Source organism: Anopheles coustani, chromosome X (assembly GCF_943734705.1).
Source record: "Anopheles coustani chromosome X, idAnoCousDA_361_x.2, whole genome shotgun sequence".
NCBI classification, from domain to species: Eukaryota; Metazoa; Arthropoda; class Insecta; order Diptera; family Culicidae; genus Anopheles; species Anopheles coustani.
Genome location: NC_071290.1, coordinates 13770546 through 13792091, shown reverse-complemented (window position 1 = coordinate 13792091; position 21546 = coordinate 13770546). Strand labels below are relative to the sequence as shown.

The window sequence follows — 21546 nt, the reverse complement described above, 5'->3', positions numbered from 1 at the left end:
AGCGCTGGATCCGGCGTTGGCACTCACCGTCGGGGCCTTGATGAAGATGATCTTGTAGTGCTTCTTGGGTGTGATGGTCAGGGTGTCGGCTTCAGCATCGGCAATAGCATCCGCAGGCGCAACGTGGTAGTAGAAGTGCTTCTTAACTTCCGCAGGCTTCACGATAACCTTAGTCTCGGCCTTAGCCACTGCTCCACCTCCGAATCCTGCACCACCGAATCCTGAACCACCGAATCCAGCTGCTCCTGCGCTGGCTGTAGCTCCAGCTCCAGCACCTGCGAATCTTGCTCCGAAGCCAGACGAACCCGCTCCAGCACCTGCTCCGGCTCCAGCTCCACCGAATCCAGATCCACCGAATCCAGCTGCAGATCTTGCTTGTGCTGCGGCTCCAGCTCCTGCTCCGGCTCCACCGAATGCTGATCCACCGAATCCAGCTGCTCCTGCTCCTGCTCTGGCTCCAGCACCTGCAAATCCGGCACCACCAGCACCTCCAAATTCGGCACCACCAGCACCTCCAAATCCGGCACCACCAGCACCTCCGAATCCGGCACCACCAGCACCTCCGAATGCAGCGGCATTAGCACCGGCACCGGCTCCAGCACCGCCAGCTCCTCCGAACGATCGGGCATCAGCGCTTGCGCCAGCGCTACTGTCCTGGTAGGTGGTTGGGACGTAGTCAATGCTCACACCGCTCCGTTGCAGATCAAGCCCAATGTCGGCCGAAACCACAGCCAAACAGGCTACGAAGATCTTCACGGAATAAGTTAAAGAAAATAGACAATACGGTGAAATTAGAAATTGTTTGGGCGTGGAAACAATTCTGAGAGCTGGTCCAAGGACCTCTTAGAGCAGGCGATATTCCTTAGCCGTGAACAACACCGGCACGCACGCAGAGTAGTTGATTGAAGACGTTCCGTCCTGACAGGAGTTGATCGTTGATCCGGACGAGCTTCTGAACGTGCGTGCTGGTGTTCTGGTGACTAGAACGCCTATGCACTGCCACACGATGTACCGAGAACTCACCACAAAAGCACGCATTCTGACTAGTACAACAATTTACACGACTGCTGCACTTGGGCTGTAACGTTCGCTGAGTTAATGTGACTGTACGCTGTGTCTTCTCGTAGCAACGATCAAACGTGACTGAAGTGTGGACAGAATTTTCGCTATATATATACTCCTTATTCCGTCATTGTATATGCAGGTTTGCGTTGAGATCTATCTCATCCTTTTATAAACTATAAATATGACAATAAATCCACCACTTCAGCGATAAACAGATGCGTGTTCACCCCTCCTCTTCTCTGTCGGTTTGGTATCGGTTAGGTTTTGCCGGCATGCATTTTCAACGTGCTGAATACTGATTGGGTCTTGATACGGTTGTAGCTAGTTTGTGGTTTAGTCGGTTTTCGTTGGCCTATTTTTTATATGGATTGAGAGAACTCTGATTCCAACATGAGAACTCATGGAATTCAGCAGATACTTGAAAACTTGCAAAGGACTTGAAGAAATCTATTTTTTTTTCTACTTTATCTGAGATTGACTACCAATCCAAATGAATTTGTTTAATTTGTGAAACGGTGTTTTTATTTATCCGATATTTACGTTTCCGCACGTATTTGTCTCGAATAAGTCATATTGTGCTCTGATTAACGTATAATTGTTGTTAGTAGCTGCTCATAAAACAATACGTACGTACGCCACACAGTGGCTCAGCCATAGGGAGGGGTGGTCTGGTCGTCAAATTTTCACAGCGACTATTTTCAGTCACGTTTTGATTAAAATAATAATGAGTGTTTAATGAACTAAATCCAACATTTATCAAATTTGTTTACACTTTTTACACTTTCATGTATTTGATTTGGATTCTTCCAATTTTACCTACGGTACGGTGTTGAATAGCAAATATTTAAAAACACTTAGTTTTGTCTCTTTGTGCAGCTTTCAAGAACGATATCTCTCCCAATTGCGCATGAAAATATGTGATATTTTGAAAATTTCCTACTCATCTGTCCTTCTTTCACAAGGACGAGAGTGATTTTGAAAAAAGAAAAAAAAAGAAAAGCAATCAACAGTATTTATATTGGATTGTGATACACATGTTTAATTTTTATTAAATTTTACCCATTTGTTAACGTGTTTAAGACATGTTTGTATATTGTTTGCGTTGTCTTTCTCTACCGGTACAATGCTGATTTCTTCGTTGCTTTCGTTCTTCCGTTTTGTTTTGTACTTATGATACACTATTTTCGTGCAAGAGCTGTACGTGGTGTCCTGCCTACTACACTACTGCACTACCACGGGAGATGTCTTGTTCACGCTTTCGCTGTTCACGTGTTTCGATCACTGGAGCTACCTAGCGGTGTGTTAGTTGACACACGCTTCCTAACGAAAAATAAATCTATCTTACTTGTTTACTTTGTTTTACATAAGTGACCTGATTCATTAAGTCGCTAAAGTACGAGGAAGGATGGAAGATTCGAGGACGTGGAAGCGAGAAGGAATGTAATAGAGCGAGCGAGAGAGAGAAAGTTGGGAATTCGCGGGAAATGTACGCAAGGTACTTGGCACAGGAAATATCTCGCGTGTTGCTACAGCTGGCATCCGCTGGGTTTTTGGCAAACCCGCAGGATAGCTGTCGCTGCAAATCGTGTCGTTTAGTTCCTCTTACACTCCGGTCGGGTTGGTCCGTTTTCGGGGGCATGGTTGTCCGTTCGATCCGTCGTTTTCCTCTAGTACACGTAAGAGCTACCAGCGTTAGCAGCAGAGCCGACCGCAACACCGTCGTAGGCGGGCGTAACTCCGAAGCCGGAGCGGGCTCCAGCGTTGGCGGCCGCGGTTGTGTAGCCGGCGTTGAATCCAGCGTTGTAGCCGCTCTCGCCAACCGAACCGGCGTTGACACCGCCACCGATGCGGGCACCGAAGTCAACGAAGTCGTTAGCGATAGCTCCGGCGCCGGCCGAGGCTCCAGCTCCGGCTCCAGCGGTACCGAACGAGGAACCGCCTCCGAATCCGGCATCGTAGCTGGAACCACCGAATCCAGCATCGAATCCAGTGGAGCCGGCTCCGGCTCCGGCGGTGGAGAAGGCGTTAGCTCCAGCAGCAGCGCCACCGAACGAAGCTCCACCAGCAATGGCGCTGGAGATGGCCGAAGCAGTGCTAGCGGCGTCCTTACCCTGGTACTTGATGAAGAAGACCTCCGGCTTGCCGGACACGAACGAGCTGGCATCGGCGGCGGCACCGGCCTTGGCCTGAGCGGGCTTGTTGACGAGCACGTAGACGAGCGTCTTCTCCTCGGTCTTGCTGGCGGCGTAAGCGCTGGATCCGGCGTTGGCACTCACCGTCGGGGCCTTGATGAAGATGATCTTGTAGTGCTTCTTGGGCGTGATGGTGAGGGTGTCGGCTTCGGCGGCGGCCTTAGGATCCTCCGGTGCAACGTGGTAGTAGAAGTGCTTCTGGACTTCCTCAGGCTTCAGGATAACCCTAGTCTGGGCCTTAGCCACTGCTCCACCTCCGAATCCTGATCCGCCGGAGCCGGTTGCCAATGCGCCGGCTGTAGCTCCAGCACTACCAAACGAGCTGCCGCCGGATCCAAATCCACCGCTAGTTCCGAAGGACGAAGCACCAGCAGAAGCAGAACCAAAGGAGCTCGAGCCACCGCCAAAGCGCGCACCGAAACCACCAGCTCCAGCTCCAGCACCAGCACCAGCGTTAGCAGCGGATCCTGCAATCAGACCGGCTTGGTAGCCAGCACCATAGGCGGCACCACCAGCAGCGGCGCTAGCAGCGATTCCAGCTCCGCCGAATCCTCCGGCACCGGCTCCACCGAACGAACGAGCCGCCGCGTTTGCTCCCGCTCCAGCACTGTATCCTCCGCCGACTCCTCCTCCAATTCCGCCGCCAACTCCTCCGCCAACTCCTGCGCCAAATCCTCCGCTGACTCCCCCGTACGAGCGTGCGTCTGCGCCTGCCGATACGCTATCCTGGTACGCCGTCGGGACGTAGTCAACGTCGACAGCTGAAACCACTGCCAAACAGGCGGCGAAAACCTTTACAAGAAGAGAGTGATGCGATGGTTAGCATTGGCAGTTGGAAAGTCAGGAACGATGACTCTGGCGGGAGAAAGTTTGGCGAGATTCCCCTGCAACACTTGCACGCACACACACACAGGTCGCGTATCACGAGTCTAGAGCTAGATCTCTGGTTCTAGGCTCCAGTGAGGTTGATTGGTGAACTTCTGTCTCAGCAGGAGTTGATCGCTGAGTTCGCAGGAGCACAGATGAGTTATCCTGGGCGTGCGTGCGTGCGTGCATGTGCTCTTCAGGAATCTGCCGTGCAGACTGGCCTCCAACAATAAGCAATGGCTATAGCACCGGGAACTCACCACAAAAGCACGCATCTTGACTTGCAATACACCAACTAGAATATTCGCTGAGCTTCCTCCGAAGACTTCCTTTTGGGCGGAGTTGTCTTCTCGTTGCGACGATCGAACTGGACTGAGGACCGATTAGAATTTTCGCGTTATATATACCCAAACGGTGTAACCGGCGCCGGCATTTCGGCCGTTGCGGCGATACTTTTTCGGTTTATGGTCGCCTTTCGGGAAGAATAAAGTTTGGAGGATAAAATCTGACTCCCTCCCCTCCTCCCTCTCTCGCCTGGCGGTTGCACTCCTTCATCTGCCGTACACACGCAGCATGCCAAGTTTTTGTTTTGTTTTCCCTCCTCGCCGTTGGATGCAGCTCAGGCTCGTGCGCACGGCCGAGGAAGTAGCCGGAGTTTTTCGGGCGTTTTGCCCCATAAATCCTGATACCGACCCATTGGTGGTTGTGAATTCCAGTTTCCGAGCGCGACCGTGGGCTTATGGAGAGCAAGCACAAAGTGTGGTTTTGGTAAATAGTTTTTTGCCACCCCGGCGCGCATTTTCGCGTGAACATTATCGCCTTTGGTGCACCAGTTCGCCCGCTACGCTGTCCTCCTTCACTCCCCGCTGTAGTCTGGCGGCGCCTCAGGCATATAAAGATGCTCAAACGAACCAAAGGTGGAAACTCACAGAGCGTTCAAAGATGCAAAAAGAAAACACCAACTCGTGAAAACGCGGCTCATCGTTATCTAGATGCGGCTGCGTGGTCCGAGCTCCACCAAGGAAAAGACACTCGGACTCCGCAGTGTGTGAAATTCTACCCGACGTATGCCCAGACCCAGTGTTCCTCAACACGGTTCAACCGACTACGAAAGGCTTGTTCCTTAATTTTCTCCACTTCTAGAATCACAGTCCTTATGACACGCAACTCTTCCGGACTAGTGTCCCGACATCTAGAATCACAGTCCTTAAGGCACGGAACTCTTCCGGACTAGTGTCCCGACATTTCTCCACATTTAGCTAAACATATCCCTGTCGAAGAAGTGCGCTTGCGAAGCACTGCGTCATCTTTAATGGAAAATAGAACTCGCTATCGTTTTGGTTTCTTGCCGGAATTTCGGGCAGGATTGAACTGGTTTCATACAGTCCTCTCTTACTACGCCATCTTCTTCCTCCATCTCGGGTGAGAACAATAATTTTCCATCTTTCTCTTTTCCGTATCGCCACCCCGTGTAGGCTTTTATATATTTAGTTTAAGCCCCAAGCGCTCTTTGACATTTTGGGTCGCGCTCATTAGAAATGCGCAGGTTTCGCACTATTTCCACTGGCACCGGTTGGTCTATTTTTTGCCCGGTTCAACACCCAGGCCCACACACACATGGAAGCCTTCGCCTAAGCCTCGCCACATTTGTCTGGTTTTGTTTGCCTTTCCCGAAGAATCTTCTAATCAACCCGGGCAGCCAACTGAATCCATTAGAACAACCAAACGATCAAGAAACGGGGAGAAAACAACAAAACCAACCAAGCAGATATTATGCAAATGCGACGTTGCCGATCGCGGATGGATATGCATCCAATATTAGAAGTGGATCTTTTTCTTCCCCGACTACACCCCGCCTTGCACTCTGCCCAGGGGGCAATAAAACGCTCATTTGTCGTTTGTAAAAATAGCACCCGAGGCTGCCCAATATGGCGAGGGTGACCTTTTCCGCGAAAATCAGTCATCTGACTTTTCCCAGCTCAAAAAAAAAAAATAGAATACCTCGGTATTCGGCCTGCAACGGTGTCGATGTGATCATCGCGGCAGGCGACGAAGGACCTTCTGGTTTCCAGATCGATGAACATCAACTTTCAGCAACAGCCTTTGTTATTCCCGGGGTTTCTTCTTGAGCTGTCGGTCAAAATTCTATATGCTACATTTTACGACCGGTGGGCGATTCGCGGTTGGAAGCGTATAATTTTGAGGCTGGAACACAGATGTGCCAAACATTTGTTAACTTCTTCCCAACTTCCTAGACTCGGTGATCCCTAACGATGTCTATTTCTGCTCGTACCAATGGCTCCTATTAGTCAGTGTCTATCGAGTTCATCAATGTTGTGGAGTGCCTCATTCCTTGGCTCGTATAACGAAAAATTTAGGATTGCCTAATAAAGATCGTTAGTGAGTGTGGACTTTTGCAACGCACTCCTCGTTCAAAGTCGCAAGATGGACGACATCGTAAGAACGTATCGACATGCGGAACTCGAGCTTCGTATCCAGAAATAAAATAAACTATTTGAGGTACAGCTGAGTTGCATCATCGACAACCCCCGAATTGGATACTTTGAATATGTTAATGGTGCTATCGAGAAAATAAGAAGAGACAGAAATGCCGCACCGTCTATCACGCACGCACTCAGGCGCGGAGAACTTTTGCCCCGATGTGGAGACGGTGGGTTTTGAAACCTTGCGACTTTGGTGCATGGAAGTCTCCGAATGACCTTCGCAGTGGCGGTTTGTGTCTTATCATCTTCGGGTTTGCGCGAGGTCGTTGGATTGGCAATGGTCGTTGCCCTAGATAGCTCCTACGCGCACCAGGTGACGTTTTGCTGCAAACCGCACTCCAAACCGTTCCCTGCACTCCTTCCGGGCAATGGCAGGCGGCGGTTTTTGAGGCTTCTGCGTGCCATTGCGTGCCACATTCGTCAAATTGATGGCACGCGTTACGAAAAAACAGCTGGTACCGCTCGTCAACAAACTGATGCAACGTTGGTTCTGTACGCTCTGTGGAATCCCGGGAGCATGACGAACGCTCGCCATGATCGCATTGGTTTTCGCCATCACCACAAACGCCCGCCCTGGGATGATCGGTGCCGATACCAATCAAATGTCAAATGGATGTGGTGATGGCAGTCGCATCTTTTTTTTTGTGATGTCTCTCAAACACACCCACCAGGCCGAAGAACTGCCTAAGAAGCGAGCTATCCGAGCGGGTGAGAGGCACCTTACCAAGTTTGAGGATAATTAATGCAAATTTTCAAGCCCCAGGATGCGTTTCGGGCTTGTGTGTGCATTTGCTGGTGAGGTTGTCTTCGGATGTTTTAGGTAGACCACTGTAGCACGTCCCAAGGCCAACCGGGAGACTTAACTTAGTCAACGACGCTGACGGCTATTGCACCGGCATCGGTGGGTATCACACTTTGGAGGAACATGTGTGCAGACACAGCTAGAGAGATCGAGCCGCCCCAAGGTTGAGCATCACTAACCCTGAATAGCGCTGCTCAGTCGAAGTTTTTCAAAAAGTGTAACGCCTCAAAAAAACCATTTTGCGTTTGACATGCAAATGCCGAGGAAACGGCACCAACAAATGTGTGTGCAACTTGACTGCATCGGTCTTTAGAAGCGGTGACCTAGCTTCCAAGCGAAGACCATCGCTATAGCACGATAAGGATTCAGTCACGGTCAAGCCACGTCAGTCGCGAAAAGTGACGACCGGCGGACGCAAATGGGCAATTCTATTTCGAACGTTGCTGCGAAGCGGCACCTGTACTTCTTTGGAAGTTAGGTTACGGTGCACCATTTCCAATTCAAAGGCTCTTCGAAATATTTGCCATATCAGGAGCTGGAATTCGACCATAATGAAGTATCTGTCACACTAAGTAGAAGTGAGGCCGGCCTGTTATCACCCTTTGGGAAGCTCTTCCCTAGCTACAGCTGGTAGTTCCATCTGAATATACGACCTTCCGCCGGCGTGTCGGTAGGAGTAATTAATATTCATCGCCCAATAAGCACCCGTTTGATGAATCTATTGTAGCGGAGTTCAGGTTTCGTGTGTTGATTTTTCTACCCCTCCGCTTCCCAAAGCAGCACCTGATGATCTTATCATCGGCCGTGCACGGACGCATGCATCAAAATCAATTTTGAACCATCGCGGTCTCTTCCTCGGGCTGATCTTTCGGCGCAGCCAAGGGTGGCTGCGGTCGACGGAGAATAAAATTGACCATAAAATATATAACTCGTTTCCTGCGGTGACTATGGATCTTCGGAACCAGTCGATCCCCTGAAAACAAGTTTAGCAATTAAGGCTTGAGTGCCAATCGGGCGGTGTGCAGGCGGGACGGCATCGTTGGTTTGCGGTGACATTTTCCTCTTCTTGCTTGGAAAGGGAAGCTGAGGAACCAATCAATCGCCAAAGCGTTCAATAGTTTCCTCAGGCACAGGTTGTATCTCTAGGATGTATCAGAATCGGTGCCTATTTTGGAAGTTAAGGATCACCTTAGGAATCAGCTCAGTAGGAGGAAGTTTTAAAATGTTCTAAAATGGTCAAAAGACGATATAAAACAAATGCCTGGTAGACTGATTTTAAAATATAGAAAAGGTTTTCAATCACATACTATTGCAATACTTGCTATGAAGCTGTAACGTATGGTGCGTAACCTTGGCTTATCAGTATCAGCATCAGTTCCTGACGTGATGATTCAAATAGTGGGAAAGTAAACAATCCCTTGTATTACATAGCACGCATACTCCAACAGCCAGGCCGAGTTATCTCCTTCTTTACTTTTTAAAGCTTTTGGGACATGGATTTCACCGAGGAGACATCGAAAAACAAACGAAACTTCGTATCCAGATAAGGTGGTTTTGTAATTTCGTATATAGTATCTTCAAAGATGTCAAATGGCTCCAAAATTAGTAGGTATCTAAACTCAGAATAAGAAAATAAGTTCTGGAAGTAAAAGCTGGAACTTTGATGTGGCAGTTCTCCACCTTGAGCTCGCGGTGACATTTTCTTGACACCACAATCGAATCACTAGGATATATCAGCATAGACTATAAAGTCCTGGGAGTCTCACAAACATGTCATCCAAGCAGAGTGCACTGTTTGTACAAGAAACACCTTTCGATTTGGTAAAAGCAAACGAAATGCGAGCTCATTCGGTCCACCGTTTGTGAGTACTCCCTTGCCGCACTGTTTGCCCGTGTCGAAAAGGTGACAAAGCGTCGTTCAAGGAGCTACCGGGCGCTTCGGTAGTGTTTTATTTAACTTCAGCTTGGTTCGCACCGTTGGAACCCACGCTTGCAGACACCATCTCGACCCTTGTTAACCTTACACGGACACGCGGTGGTGACTTCGGTGAGGACTACTTCGATCGCGCCGGGAGTTTGCTCAATGAACTTTGCGGATTCGTCGCTTGAATAGATAAAGTGTTTGCCAATCTGTGGCTACTGTCAAAAGACTACTTGCTCGAGGATGGGTAAACTTACGACGAATTTCCTTCGTCTGCTTGCCTCTCCTGCGTCCCACAAGGTGTAACCTCCTCCATCGCGTTCGGGAAGTGATTTTTGATCGGTCCACATAGCTTGAACAAGTTAATTTGTTTCGCGTTTTTTGTTCCCCTCCCTTAGCCTATAGTTGATAATTTTGTGTGGATGCTTGATACAGTGGACCGTTCGTTTTGAACCCACGATTCATTTCTAGCGTACAACTGCGAAAAACGAAATAACCCGATTGGTGCAAATGTTATTGACCTCTCGCGCGCTCGGAAGGGTCAGGATAGCGTGCAGAAGAAGACGAACCCGAGGTTCAAAACGGTGTAACGATCGAGGAGGAGAATTGCGGGAAAAAGAATCGATGTTTTCGAGGATTCGACTCAACTCCCGACACAACAGGATGTGCGATAACGTCGTCCGTAGGATAGGACGAAGGGGTTTTTGGCTTGAATGAGGGGAAAGGGAGGGAAGGATGAAAACATGTTTTCCAAAGGTTTCAGGATGAAGAAGAGCAAGCGAATTCACGCGAATGCTAAAATCTGAACCGAAGGTTGCGACCGATTTCGGATCGTATTCTAGCACCGAGGCTGAGAATGGATCTCTTATCTCGCGAGCGTCTGTGGAAGTAGTCAACAGCTTAGAACCCGTTGGGTGCGGCTGGTGCCGTGAGCTCGCAGAATCCACACAGATCGTTGGAGTTGTTGATCTTAAACATTCGATCATCTCCCCGTACCGGGGCTTCAAATTTGCATAATTAATGTTTGGGGATCTCTGCCGAAGCCGAATCCATATCGTTCTCGCTCTCGTTTTGCCCGCCCGGAGACGCGCGGTGTACGTTCATTAGCTGAAGCAGCCGAACGGTCGTCCCCGCGCGGTGCGTGGTGTGGAGGGGACCGGTGGCAAACCGGTCCGGTTCGATCTCGCCCCAAAAACCGGACCAATGAGCTGTGGGGAGGAGTAGTGCTGCAGGGAGGTAGTGGCCTGGGCAGAGCTGAACCCCGTGCAGGGGATGGTGGAGAATGAAGGAAGAATGGTTTGTTATTTTTGGCTGGCCGCATCTTCATTTCTCTTTCGTTTCGAAGCAGCATCGGCAGCTTCATCGAAAGTTTGTTATTCGCCTTTTTTAATGTTTTTGAAATCTCACGGCTGAATGTGTCGGATTGGACGGATGGGTGGCTAAACGGGGGGGGTGTGAGGTTCCCCCGGGTGGCTCGTTTTATTGTCCCCGCATCCGTTCTCACCTGCTCCAGCACGACCAGCTTCTATCAGGTCGGACAGTTGAAACCTGTTTGCAGAAGTCGCAGAAAGATCATCTACATTTTGGGTGGACAAGAGTCAGGAGATTTTGTAATTCAGGGGGGAAAAAGGGGAGCAAACGTTCTACTAGGGGCGGGGTGGAGGGACGAAATGGAAATTTAAGAAGATCACACACATCACCGGAGGAAATAAGAAACCACGAGTTTTTACTGGTCAACCCTGAGGAGAGATGGAGAAAACCCAAACCCCCTGCCGAGCTCCATCCGAAAGCAAAAGTTCTGCTTGCGAAGACGCTTTTGCGGAATCCGCGATGGGGCAAGATGTTTCCTGTTTTTTTTTTGTTTTCGAACACATACACCTTGAATTTCGCTTTCGTAAAGCGTTCGTTTTGGTTATCTGAAATGTTGGAATTTAAACACCGGTCGGGTTTTTTTTTGGAAAGCAACCGTTTAGAATTGGTAATCAAATCCATTTGGAAAAAAAGAAGATGGTGGAGCTTTTCGACTCAAAATCGTTGCTGCTAGACCACCACGGGGCGAATTCGTAGCCTCAAGTACCCGAGCAAGGACAATCGCCATCAGCGTAGGTCGAGCTGCAAAATTCGCTAACCGTATCCTCATTTTGAAAACATTCAGTCCGCCTGCTTGAATGATTGTTGTACGCTTTTGGAACTAAGAGGGAAAATAATACACGATCAATATCTTCATCCTATAAAGTCCTCAAACATGTCTCTGGGCTCCAATCTTCGATAGAAACAAGAGTTAGAGGTGTCCATATTAGACAAGATTTTCCAGAATAATGTCTACACTACTGTCTATCTACTACGAAATCGAAGTTCATCCTTTTCCTAACACCTTCCAGAGCTCCGCTGTACCTTACTCAAATGTTTTATGTTTAGATAACCTGTGTTCGACAATTAGAGTTTGCAGAGTAGAACAGGAGTTAAACGTACAGGTTTTCTGGTTTCGTCGCGTCTAGCTTTTCTTAGAGAATACATTTAGTCATCAGTAATTGTACCGTTTTTGTGTATAGTTGAAAATAGTCGATTCAGAGTTCTACCTTTTTACTTCCCAGATATCAGAAGTATCACTTCCGTTGGAGTGTTGCCGATATTCGGTGTTATATAATGTTTCGTAATAAAATTCGCCATTAGTTTTCTACTGGACTTAAATCAGGTGAATGAGTTACATGTTCAAGAGAACATCGTGATAGTGCTGTAATAGATGTGTTAATGATCTTGTTGATAAAGTTAATACTTTCCGGCCGTAAACATCTCTGAATTTCTAAGCAAGTTCTAATATTTTCAATGATTGGTAGGCCATGATATCAAATGATTTTTCTTATTGTACTAAGTGGCTCTAGTAGACCGACGCTTCTCCTGCCATACCGAACTGTTCGATTTTCTGCCTGCTTTCAGCGAGCGATAGAAGGCTGATCTTTAGTCCCAAGACTTCGCACAACGCCGGTCGAACCGCCCGAACCAGAAGCTTCCGGTGGCGGCCATCCCTGTATCGCCATGCACCATTGTGCTCAAGTATGTGTGTGCGTGTGCGTGCGAGTGTATTGTAGGTGTTGAATCAGTAGTTGACCTGTTGCACATTCGGGTGCATGCTTTGGAGGTTGTGTTTGCGTGTGTGTTTATGTACGTGTGAGTCCTTTTTTTGCCTGTTCGTTCGCTGTTCTATTGGGTGTAGGACGATCCTGCTCCTTCTGATCATCGCTAAACCCGCGCAACCTTGCACTATTCCATTTTCAACATGGCCTCTAGGCGCTCGACCTTGGACCTCACCCGGAGGTGGTGAGGGAAATGGCTCGGCGAGGGGTTCCAACCGAAAGCCGGCACGAAAGAAATGCATTGGCGTAATCTGATTAATAGGACCACATTTGGTAGAGGGAAAGAGAGAGGTCGGGGGAGCTTGGCCTACGAATGCTGATGAGCCGGCCTGCTTCGTGGTTTCCCCCAAGGTCGCCCCGGTGACTTTTCTCGTGACACGCACGGCAAGTTTTTCTCTCTCCCATCGTTCGGTTGATATGGAGCTGAAGGCGAACTGGATCGTGTGTTTTTGTCGCTATCCTTTTGATGATTGTATCAAGCTTCCAACCGTTTCGACTGTGCGGAGCTCATATAGGGTTAGCCAGACCCTCGCCACCGGGGTCCATCCTAGCAGAGGGCTTCCCAATACTCAAAGTGATGAATCTGAAGATAGCCCCGATGATAGGCCGACATCCAAGAAGTCATAACCTTTCGACCAAACGCCAGTGTGTCGTCGTCGTTTCTAAGGTAGCAATCACTTCCGTCTGATCGGCGCAGGACAGTGACTGGCAGGGATCGTTAAAGTAACGGAGCGCAATGTCAAGATCGGAATGACCTTTTCGAACGCACACCTCCCACTGTGTCGGCAGCCTTTCGCTGTTCGACCGCTCGATCGACGACGCGCTGGGTCATTATCACCAAATTAGGAACGACGAACACTTCACGATTGACGATATCGAATCGGCGCGAGCGGAACGAGATGCTGCCGGCCCCCCCGGGGGGATAGGGTGAGAGGAAGCCATTTGACAGGAGGAAAAATAGAGTCAAAATAGTTTCTACCACTACGGGCTGCTCATCACAACAATGTCGTGGTCGAAACCGTCAGGATTTTTTTTCTCTCGCAAATCGTTTGAACCTGAACTCTATCTTAACACCTGGATCGCCCTTCCCGTTCGGAGAGCTTACAGCGTTTCCAATCGCACAATGGAAACACTCGAATCATCTAGTGCAGGGGTCGGCACAAGTTTCCTGGAAGGGGCCAGATGATGATAAAAAACCTTAAACAGTGATTAAATATTTTGAAAGTGGTATTAAATACTCCTAAAATGGGCTCTTCATTTTCTAGTCCATTTATTGCAATTAATAATTCATTTTGATACTTATTTTCGATGCATTTTTTACTTTTTCATATTATAATTGGTTGTTAGTTGTACTTGAAATTATTTTCTTTTATTCCACTGGAAATTAATACTCCACTTAAATTGTTTTTAATATCAGTAATTATCATAATTCAGTTTTTAGATGTTTTGAATATTGCGAGCCTTATTATGTTTCGTAATGGTGTCGAAACTAGTGATGAGAATAACAACTCTTTTTAGAGATTTGAATCAGAGTGAATAATCATAACGATGATTCGAATCTTTAAGTCACTCTTTTGTGATTTAAAATGTGAAAAATGATTTATTAACCTTCGAGGTGATTTGAAATCTTAACTGGGATTCGAATCCCAAAAGAATGAACGAGTGGGTAAAAGAGTCACTAGTCGCCATTGCGATTCGAATCCCAAGTAGTGATTCGAATCCCAAGTTGTGTTTCGAATCCCAAGTTGTGTTTCGAATCCCAAGTTGTGATTCGAATCCCAGTTTGGGAATCACTATATGGGATTCGAAACCCAAAAGAATGAACGAGTTGGTAAAAGAGTCGCTAGTCGCCCATGTAGTGATCCCAAACTGGGATTCGAATCACAACTTGGGATTCGAATCTCTATGGCGACTAGCGACTCTTTTACCAACTCGTTTATTCTTTTGGGATTCGAATCCCAGTTAAGGATTCAAATCAAAGGGAGTCACAAAAACTATCTGTTAGGATTTAAATCGTTCATTCAATATTAAGATTCGAATCACTCATTCATTTTCACTCAGAGCGCACATCACTAGTCGAAACCCCTTTTTCCTGTTCGATTCTAGACAAGATTGATCAAACTGAGTAATTTTAGAGCAATCTGTAGTAAAATTGTGATCGAAAAGTCTTATGTAAGAAGACGAGAAAGCTCGCCTGCTATTGAATACCTCCTTCAACAGTTTTAACTTACTGTTTTAGAAAAGAAAAAAAAACAAGTGTGACATCGTGAACAAAACAAAACAAGTATTGAAATGTTTTTTTTTTATTGTTTTAGCATGTTGCACTATAATTTAAAAAAAACTTGAGGCTTTATAAAGCTAGCTGGCGGGCCGGACTTTGCCGACCCCTGGTTTAGTCGATCGTTTCGAATCGACAAATGTTGAGCCTCGATATGACATTTGGTGACAAGGCGAGCATTTAGAGTTCACCAGAAACCTCTGTGTGCAACATTGCATAATATGATTGCAAATTTCCAGAGCGGGCTTGAATGATTCCAGTATTGATGTGCAAAATTCCACCAAGTGATTCAAGTGCTCCATTGCATGGTTTTAAACCCTGTAAGAAAGACCAAAATAGATACGATGGCGAACGCGCTCAACAACAACAAGAAGACGGCCGTTAGGCGGCCTGATAAATGTTGTTCAATCTATTTCGTCCAACCCTAATGTCACACAAACCGCCAGGTGCTCGTCTTCAAACGTCAACGGCAATGAAACCACTTACGACACCCCGGCAGGGTGTCGTGGGGGCAGGGTTGATCTCCGCCGAAGATCAAAGACTTCATCCGGTTCAGCACACTTCCGTCAACCGAAAGCACCGCGACAAAATACCTCGCTTGGGAGCGGGGGGACCCGATATAATATCGTCTTCTCGCAGCATTGCAGAAGTATGGAATATGCGCGTCGTTTGACCGTGACCTTTAGCGAGAGAGGATGGATTCTCGAGTGGTCCGCTGGGACACCGTTTTAGTTCCTTTTCTTATTTTGGGTTGAAAGATCTTTCCGTAATGGCCGATTTCCTGGTTGTTTGTACACATTCCGATGCCGGTTAATGTCCGTGGGAAAAAATCGTCACAGTTTCGTTTTGTTTTCCTTTCATTCCTAAGTCGCAGATCAATGAAAATGAGTGTATTAAGAAATGCAGTCGCTTTTAGGACACAAAATGTGGGCCAAGTTCGCCGAAAGCACCGTTCTCTACACGTTACGCTGTGTATCAATCCTTTTCTTCATATTCATGAACTTTATTTAACATTTTATTCAATTGAAAAGAGGGTAAACATTGCGGATGTGTGTTCAACCAGGAGTGACTCCATTCGTACATGCACAATCAATATGTTGGACTATCTTGGAGATCATTTTTTCACTTAACCATCTGGAAACAAGCATGTTTTTGTGGTAAAAATTGGTCTTAAAATCATTGATATGTTTTGCAACTGTAAACATCAATGTAAGATGATTTCAACGAATATAAATAACGATTTTATATGGTGTATATCAACATTTGGAATTGCTTATTATCATTTCAAATTAAAAATATTATGAATATGAAAACTCGTTACTCGTTTTAAAGCGAGTTTTGTGTTCAAACTAGTACGTGTTGCGGAATTTTGGCTGGTGTCAGTGCTCTGAAGTAAGCGATTTTATCGTACAACATTGTGTGGACTTGACAGATGAAATCACACGTAATAGTTTATCTTCTTGTCATCAGATCGTCCTATGCGATTTTACCTGCAAACCAAACTGGTTTTTTTAAAACCCGATCTTTGAGGCTTGTATCTCGAAAAACTAGTTAAATTTATCGAACTATCTTAAAGTTCTAAAAGTAAAAGGAGTACGATTAAATTGCATTCGCCAGAGCACTGGTACACCAGCCTTAATGATAATGAAAGTGTTCTTTTTATTGATGAAGAATGGTTGGACAACATTGATTTTATCAACAAAAATCGAATCGAAAGAGAAAACTTATTGATTGTAATATAAAATGCAATAAACAACATAAAGTTTGTGAAAAAGAGTGCAAGAAAGACGAAATTGTGGCTTTTTGTACGTTGCTTCGTTAATTTTATTTACTCTACACCTCGTTGCTTGATGTCTAAGTCTGATCTGATTTTATAATTTTGTAGCATGTCTTGTGGCTTTGTTTGAGAGTCCTCAGCAGAAACTAACAGGTCGGTCATTTTGCTCTTTTCTTCCCTCCGAAAAGGTGGCTGGAACATGATCGATGTGGAAATGATGAGGAACTGGGACCTGCGGGACTATCTCCACCTGGTGCAGCCGAAGTACGGTGCGGCACCGTTTTTCAAGCTCGGCATCGACACCCGCAACCAGCCGCCGTACGACTACATGATCACCGTAACCGAGGGCGACCTGGGACTGCCGAGCAAGGAGTTCTACACGCTCGCCGAGAAGCATCCGGTAGGGATAGAACGCAACCGACTGGGTTGATGGCTCTAACGGGTGACTTCTGTTTTGCTATTTGTAGATAATTCGAGCGTATCATACCTTCCTCACTGACACGCTGGCTCATATGATCTCGACGTCGACGGAGATCGCACAGGACTATGCGAAGACGATCTACAACTACGAGAAGCGCATCGCGCTGGATGTGATGGGCGTCGTGCTGAACGAGAGTGGAAACTTTTCACGCCCTCAGATCCGCACCATGCACCAGCTGGTGAACGATGCACCCTCGGTAAGCCCTTCGCTGAGCTCTGCTCGAATCTTTTCTCTTCATCACATTCTCCTACTTCTTCCATGAAGCTGCCAATTCTGGAGACGGCGCAGGCACTGTTCAAGAGCAAGAAGATCACGGAGCACACGGAGGTGATGGTGTCGAGCCCGGCCGCGCTCAAGGCGATCTCGCAGATCATCACCACCAGCGACAAGGAGGTGCTGAACAAGTTCTTCATGTGGTCGGTCATCCGGCACTTCGTGCCGTTCATGTCGCGCAAGTTCCGCGTCTCGCTGCACCAGTTCGAGCAGGTCCTTTACGGCGCGGTAGAGCGCGAACCGATGTGGCACTTCTGCACCAACGTCGTCCAGCAGTGGATGCCGTACGGGCTGGAGGCGCTGCGGGAAAACCCGGCCCTGATCGTGCACGACCAGCGCAGCTCGAGCGAGCTGAGCGACTACCACCATCACCATCCGAGCGCCGGTGTCGCCGCCGCCGCCGCCCAACAGCCGCAATTTCAGAAGCAGCAGCCGCATCACCGGATGATGGGTGGTGGCTCGGGCGGCACCTACTCGGCGCTGGAAGGGTTCGATTATGAGGGCAACAGCGCGAGCCACGGTGCGGTAGGCGGTGATGGCACTGGCGGAGGCGGAGGCGGTGGTGCTAGCTCCCGGCACGGTATCATGGCGGTCGGCATCGATGGCTTCAACCACTACCAGTACGGCGAGGATCCAGCGGCTGGTACTTCCACACTGCACGATCCGATCAGCTACGACGACGAGCTGGTGAAGCTGATCTTCTACCACCTGCGCGAAGAGTACAGGCAGGCGGTGGTCGGGGCGCACTGGCTAAGCGAACCGCTGACGCACTTTCTCACCAACAAGCTGTCCACGCTTCGCCTCCAGATCGGGATTCCCCGCGAGCTGCTGCAGACCGAGCGCACGCTCAACGAGTACTACCGGCAGCTCGTGCTGGACGGGCTCCTGTTCGTCGACAGCGTGGTCAACCAGTGGGGCTTCACCAAGACGCAGATGACGCGCATGCTGGACAATCAGACCGAGCCGGAGCGCATCCTGGCGGAGATGTTTCCGCCCCGCTCGGCCGCCGACCATCTGCAGCTGCAGACGCGCCAGCGGCGCAACCATCTCCACTACCAGACGCCGCTCGCCGACACGCCGGTCAAGTACTCGATCGCCCTCAACATGGTCATCATTTCCCGCCAGCGCATACAGGAGCCGTTCTTCCATCATCACTACCCGATGTAGGTTCAACACACTCTGCGTCACGCTCATCCTCCGCTAATCCGCTTCCTTCTTTGCAGCTCGGTCAACTTTGCCCGCCTCGGAGCGGAGATAGCGCAGGTGCTGCAATCGGCCATCCACACGCTCACCGAGCAGTACTGGAACGTGGAGACGAGCGGGCGGGGCGGCACCGTACGCCACGATAATGTGTTCAACGGCGAGGCGCAGAAGTGTATGGCGAGGTAGGTACCGACCGGTACAGCGAACCGTTCGCTTGCAGACACACCGACCAGTTTTCTGTTTGAACTAAAAACAAACCACAAACAGCTATTTGGCATTGTTTGAAATCGGCAAACAAAACCACAGCTATGACACAATCTTTCACAGTATCAAACAATGAAATGAAACGTTTTTGTTTAAACGCGGTTTACATCGACAAGTTTGCAAATGATTTGTATTCCGCTTTTCAAACAATTCCACTTTGACGTTCTTTAAAATAACTCCTGCTTCAAAAATAGAGCAGGTTTTACCAATAGAGTTTGCAAATATGCGCTTATTATAGCACATCATAGGACTTTTTAGGAACAAACTAATTTAGTAGTTTTAAAACACATTTCAGTCTCAATTTTTTATTTCCTAAGAGTTTTGGGATTATCTGTTCACTTCTAACAAACTCTTGAATCCTGTAGAGATTTGTTTATTTATAAAGATATTCATAATTATTCATAAAGGGGAATGAAATGAAAAGCATCAGATTTTATGAGAAGCTTATTAGCTTATACGTTTCTTATCTAATCTTATCTTGTAAGGTTCATAGAGCTTATTTTTGGTTATGGCGCTAAGACTGATTATTGAACTTTATCACAAAGCTATTGCAGTAGTTCTTTATCGGCAACAAGTTGTGCCAAACCGTCTTTGATCTTAAGTTATAGTCACGCGTGTTTTCGAAGAATTTCTAGTATATTATAATACTTAGTTAGGTTTCTTCAAAACTGGTGTACAAACATGTTCCAGAACGAAATTCTACATTGCTTCCTTTGTCACGTAATATAGAAATTGACGCTTTTACTTTTCTGAAGCTTGTTTTACTGCAAAGTCATCTTTTCATTTGTGGAAATATGATTAGTTAGTTTATAACACAGGTATAACTTCATGGTGCATAGACTAATTCTCATAACCGTTCAGATGATTTCGTAGCTTGCGTAGAATATGTTTGCGTAGTATATATGGTTTGTCAAGATGATAAGGGATCTATTTAAATTGCATAACAATTGGTTTGTGTACAGCAGTTTGTACTTGAGATAGTATTGATTTTCATTTCAAATTATTTTTGTTCAAATGGTTTGTTTTTCTGATCGATTTCCAAGCTAAAATAAAAATTGTTGTAGGATGATAAAGTAAGGTTAATTAATTAAAACTGAACATGTACCAATTTTACACGCGAGGGAATCTTACACATCCTGTAGAACAACTAAAAGTGAAACGTTTGGTTAAAAATATAACCTAGTAATTGAAAGATCCACATTGATCTTTTCGAGTTTACTCTGGTCATACGTTTCACATACAGAGTTGCTCCTAAGTTGTTTAGCACGTTAAGTAAGCCTGGTGATATCATTCTTCACACAGTATTATTGCAAGCAACTCTACCTCCAAAGATGCTTTAGTATTACGTAAATTGTAAATCTTTTAAATTACTGTTTTCAAAAACAATTTTTAATATACAAAAATAACATTGTCAATATCTATATATGTGTGCAATCGCATCACACAAAATCTACTCTAGCGATTTGTATACCAAACTTGTTTCGTGCTACTTTTTTGCCAAGGTTGAAATTTGCAATCTTTTTACGTTGATATCTGCACTCTCCTCAGCTTGTTCACCTAACACGTTCCTGCCAAACCTGAACGATCGAAAGCTATAGAATTAAAATAAAAAGAACGGAAGATGCCTCTTTACATAGGCATTAAGTGATTAAATTTCATTTTCCCAGAACAGTGAGAAGGCGTGACATATGAGTAGCAATTCCAATTTCCAGTTTTTATGGTCACTCAATCGAACTCCCTAACGTTCGCTGCTGGCACCACTGAACTCTGCCCCTTTCCAAAATATATAAATAATGACGGTGGGAAGGTTAGCGAGTATAAATTCCTCAAATTAAAGTGCTAATCGCGTCGAGAAAATTGCATAACTAATTTAATTAGCATATGAGAAAGGCTCGAATAGGGGTTTTATGGTCACTGAAATGAATACTTTAAAACTTCATCCTGGGGCCAGATCTTGTACCGTTCTTCTTTTTTCTTCTCTATGTGACAACAATAAACTTAAATAAAAACTGCACGTTACCGTTTGATCGTCATACTCTGGTTAATGATACGTTTTGGTTAGAAATAGACCAGGGTTTGTTCAATGAATAACTAACCAATGTGCTTTGCTATTTTTATAGAGCTTTTATCAGTACTATAAAATTATATTATGAGAATATTTAAAGCGTGGTTAAAACATTAATGTCCCACAAAGGTATCAAAACAAATCTTCACACTTTTCCATTTAAGAACACAAACAGTGCAGATATGATCGTAAAAAGTAAAAAGAGGCTTTTCCATTGAAAGAGTGCTGTACTTTTTCAAACAAGTGACCCTTTTTTATTTTAATCAAAAATAAGTAGGTAGCTGGTAACTGAATTTTTCAAAAGCATTTTCTAAAAAGGGCAAGATGATTATAAAGAAACCGAAAGCGCGCCCTTTTGCCCTTTACCCTTTTAAATAGAGTATCATGTTTTTAAAGAGTAAAGTTACATTAAAAAGTGGTGTAAGATAACATATAAGAAATTTAATTATTATACTTTTTTAAACATTCATACATTTCATACTTCTTTTCGTTGAAATTTGAGCTTTTTTAACACATTTTGATTCGTTGTACTGTTGATTAATTTCTTTAATTGTACTTGAAATTAATTCTTTACTCAAATTATTATAAAGTATATCGGTTTTGCTGGCTCTCAGTAGTAAAAATAAATCAGCTACGCAAAGTTTTCAATGTTGTGAGTAATTTGTATCGAAATGAGTATAAAAACTGTATTTCTTCAATGTAGTTATTTTGGATGCAAAG

The 21546-nt window shown here is 46.2% G+C and overlaps 1 protein-coding gene across 1 annotated transcript in view; it reads left to right on the top strand.

The window, feature by feature from the left end:
• Positions 1 to 21546, top strand: part of LOC131269315 (protein gone early) — a 51819-nt gene that overhangs the window by 29559 nt on the left and 714 nt on the right. Inside the window, exons 4-8 of the mRNA XM_058271666.1 lie at positions 16729 to 16940; positions 17008 to 17217; positions 17286 to 17687; positions 17925 to 18457; positions 18518 to 18679. Of these exons, the coding sequence (XP_058127649.1) occupies positions 16729 to 16940; positions 17008 to 17217; positions 17286 to 17687; positions 17925 to 18457; positions 18518 to 18679 (1519 nt within the window). The remainder of the gene's footprint in view (positions 1 to 16728; positions 16941 to 17007; positions 17218 to 17285; positions 17688 to 17924; positions 18458 to 18517; positions 18680 to 21546) is intronic.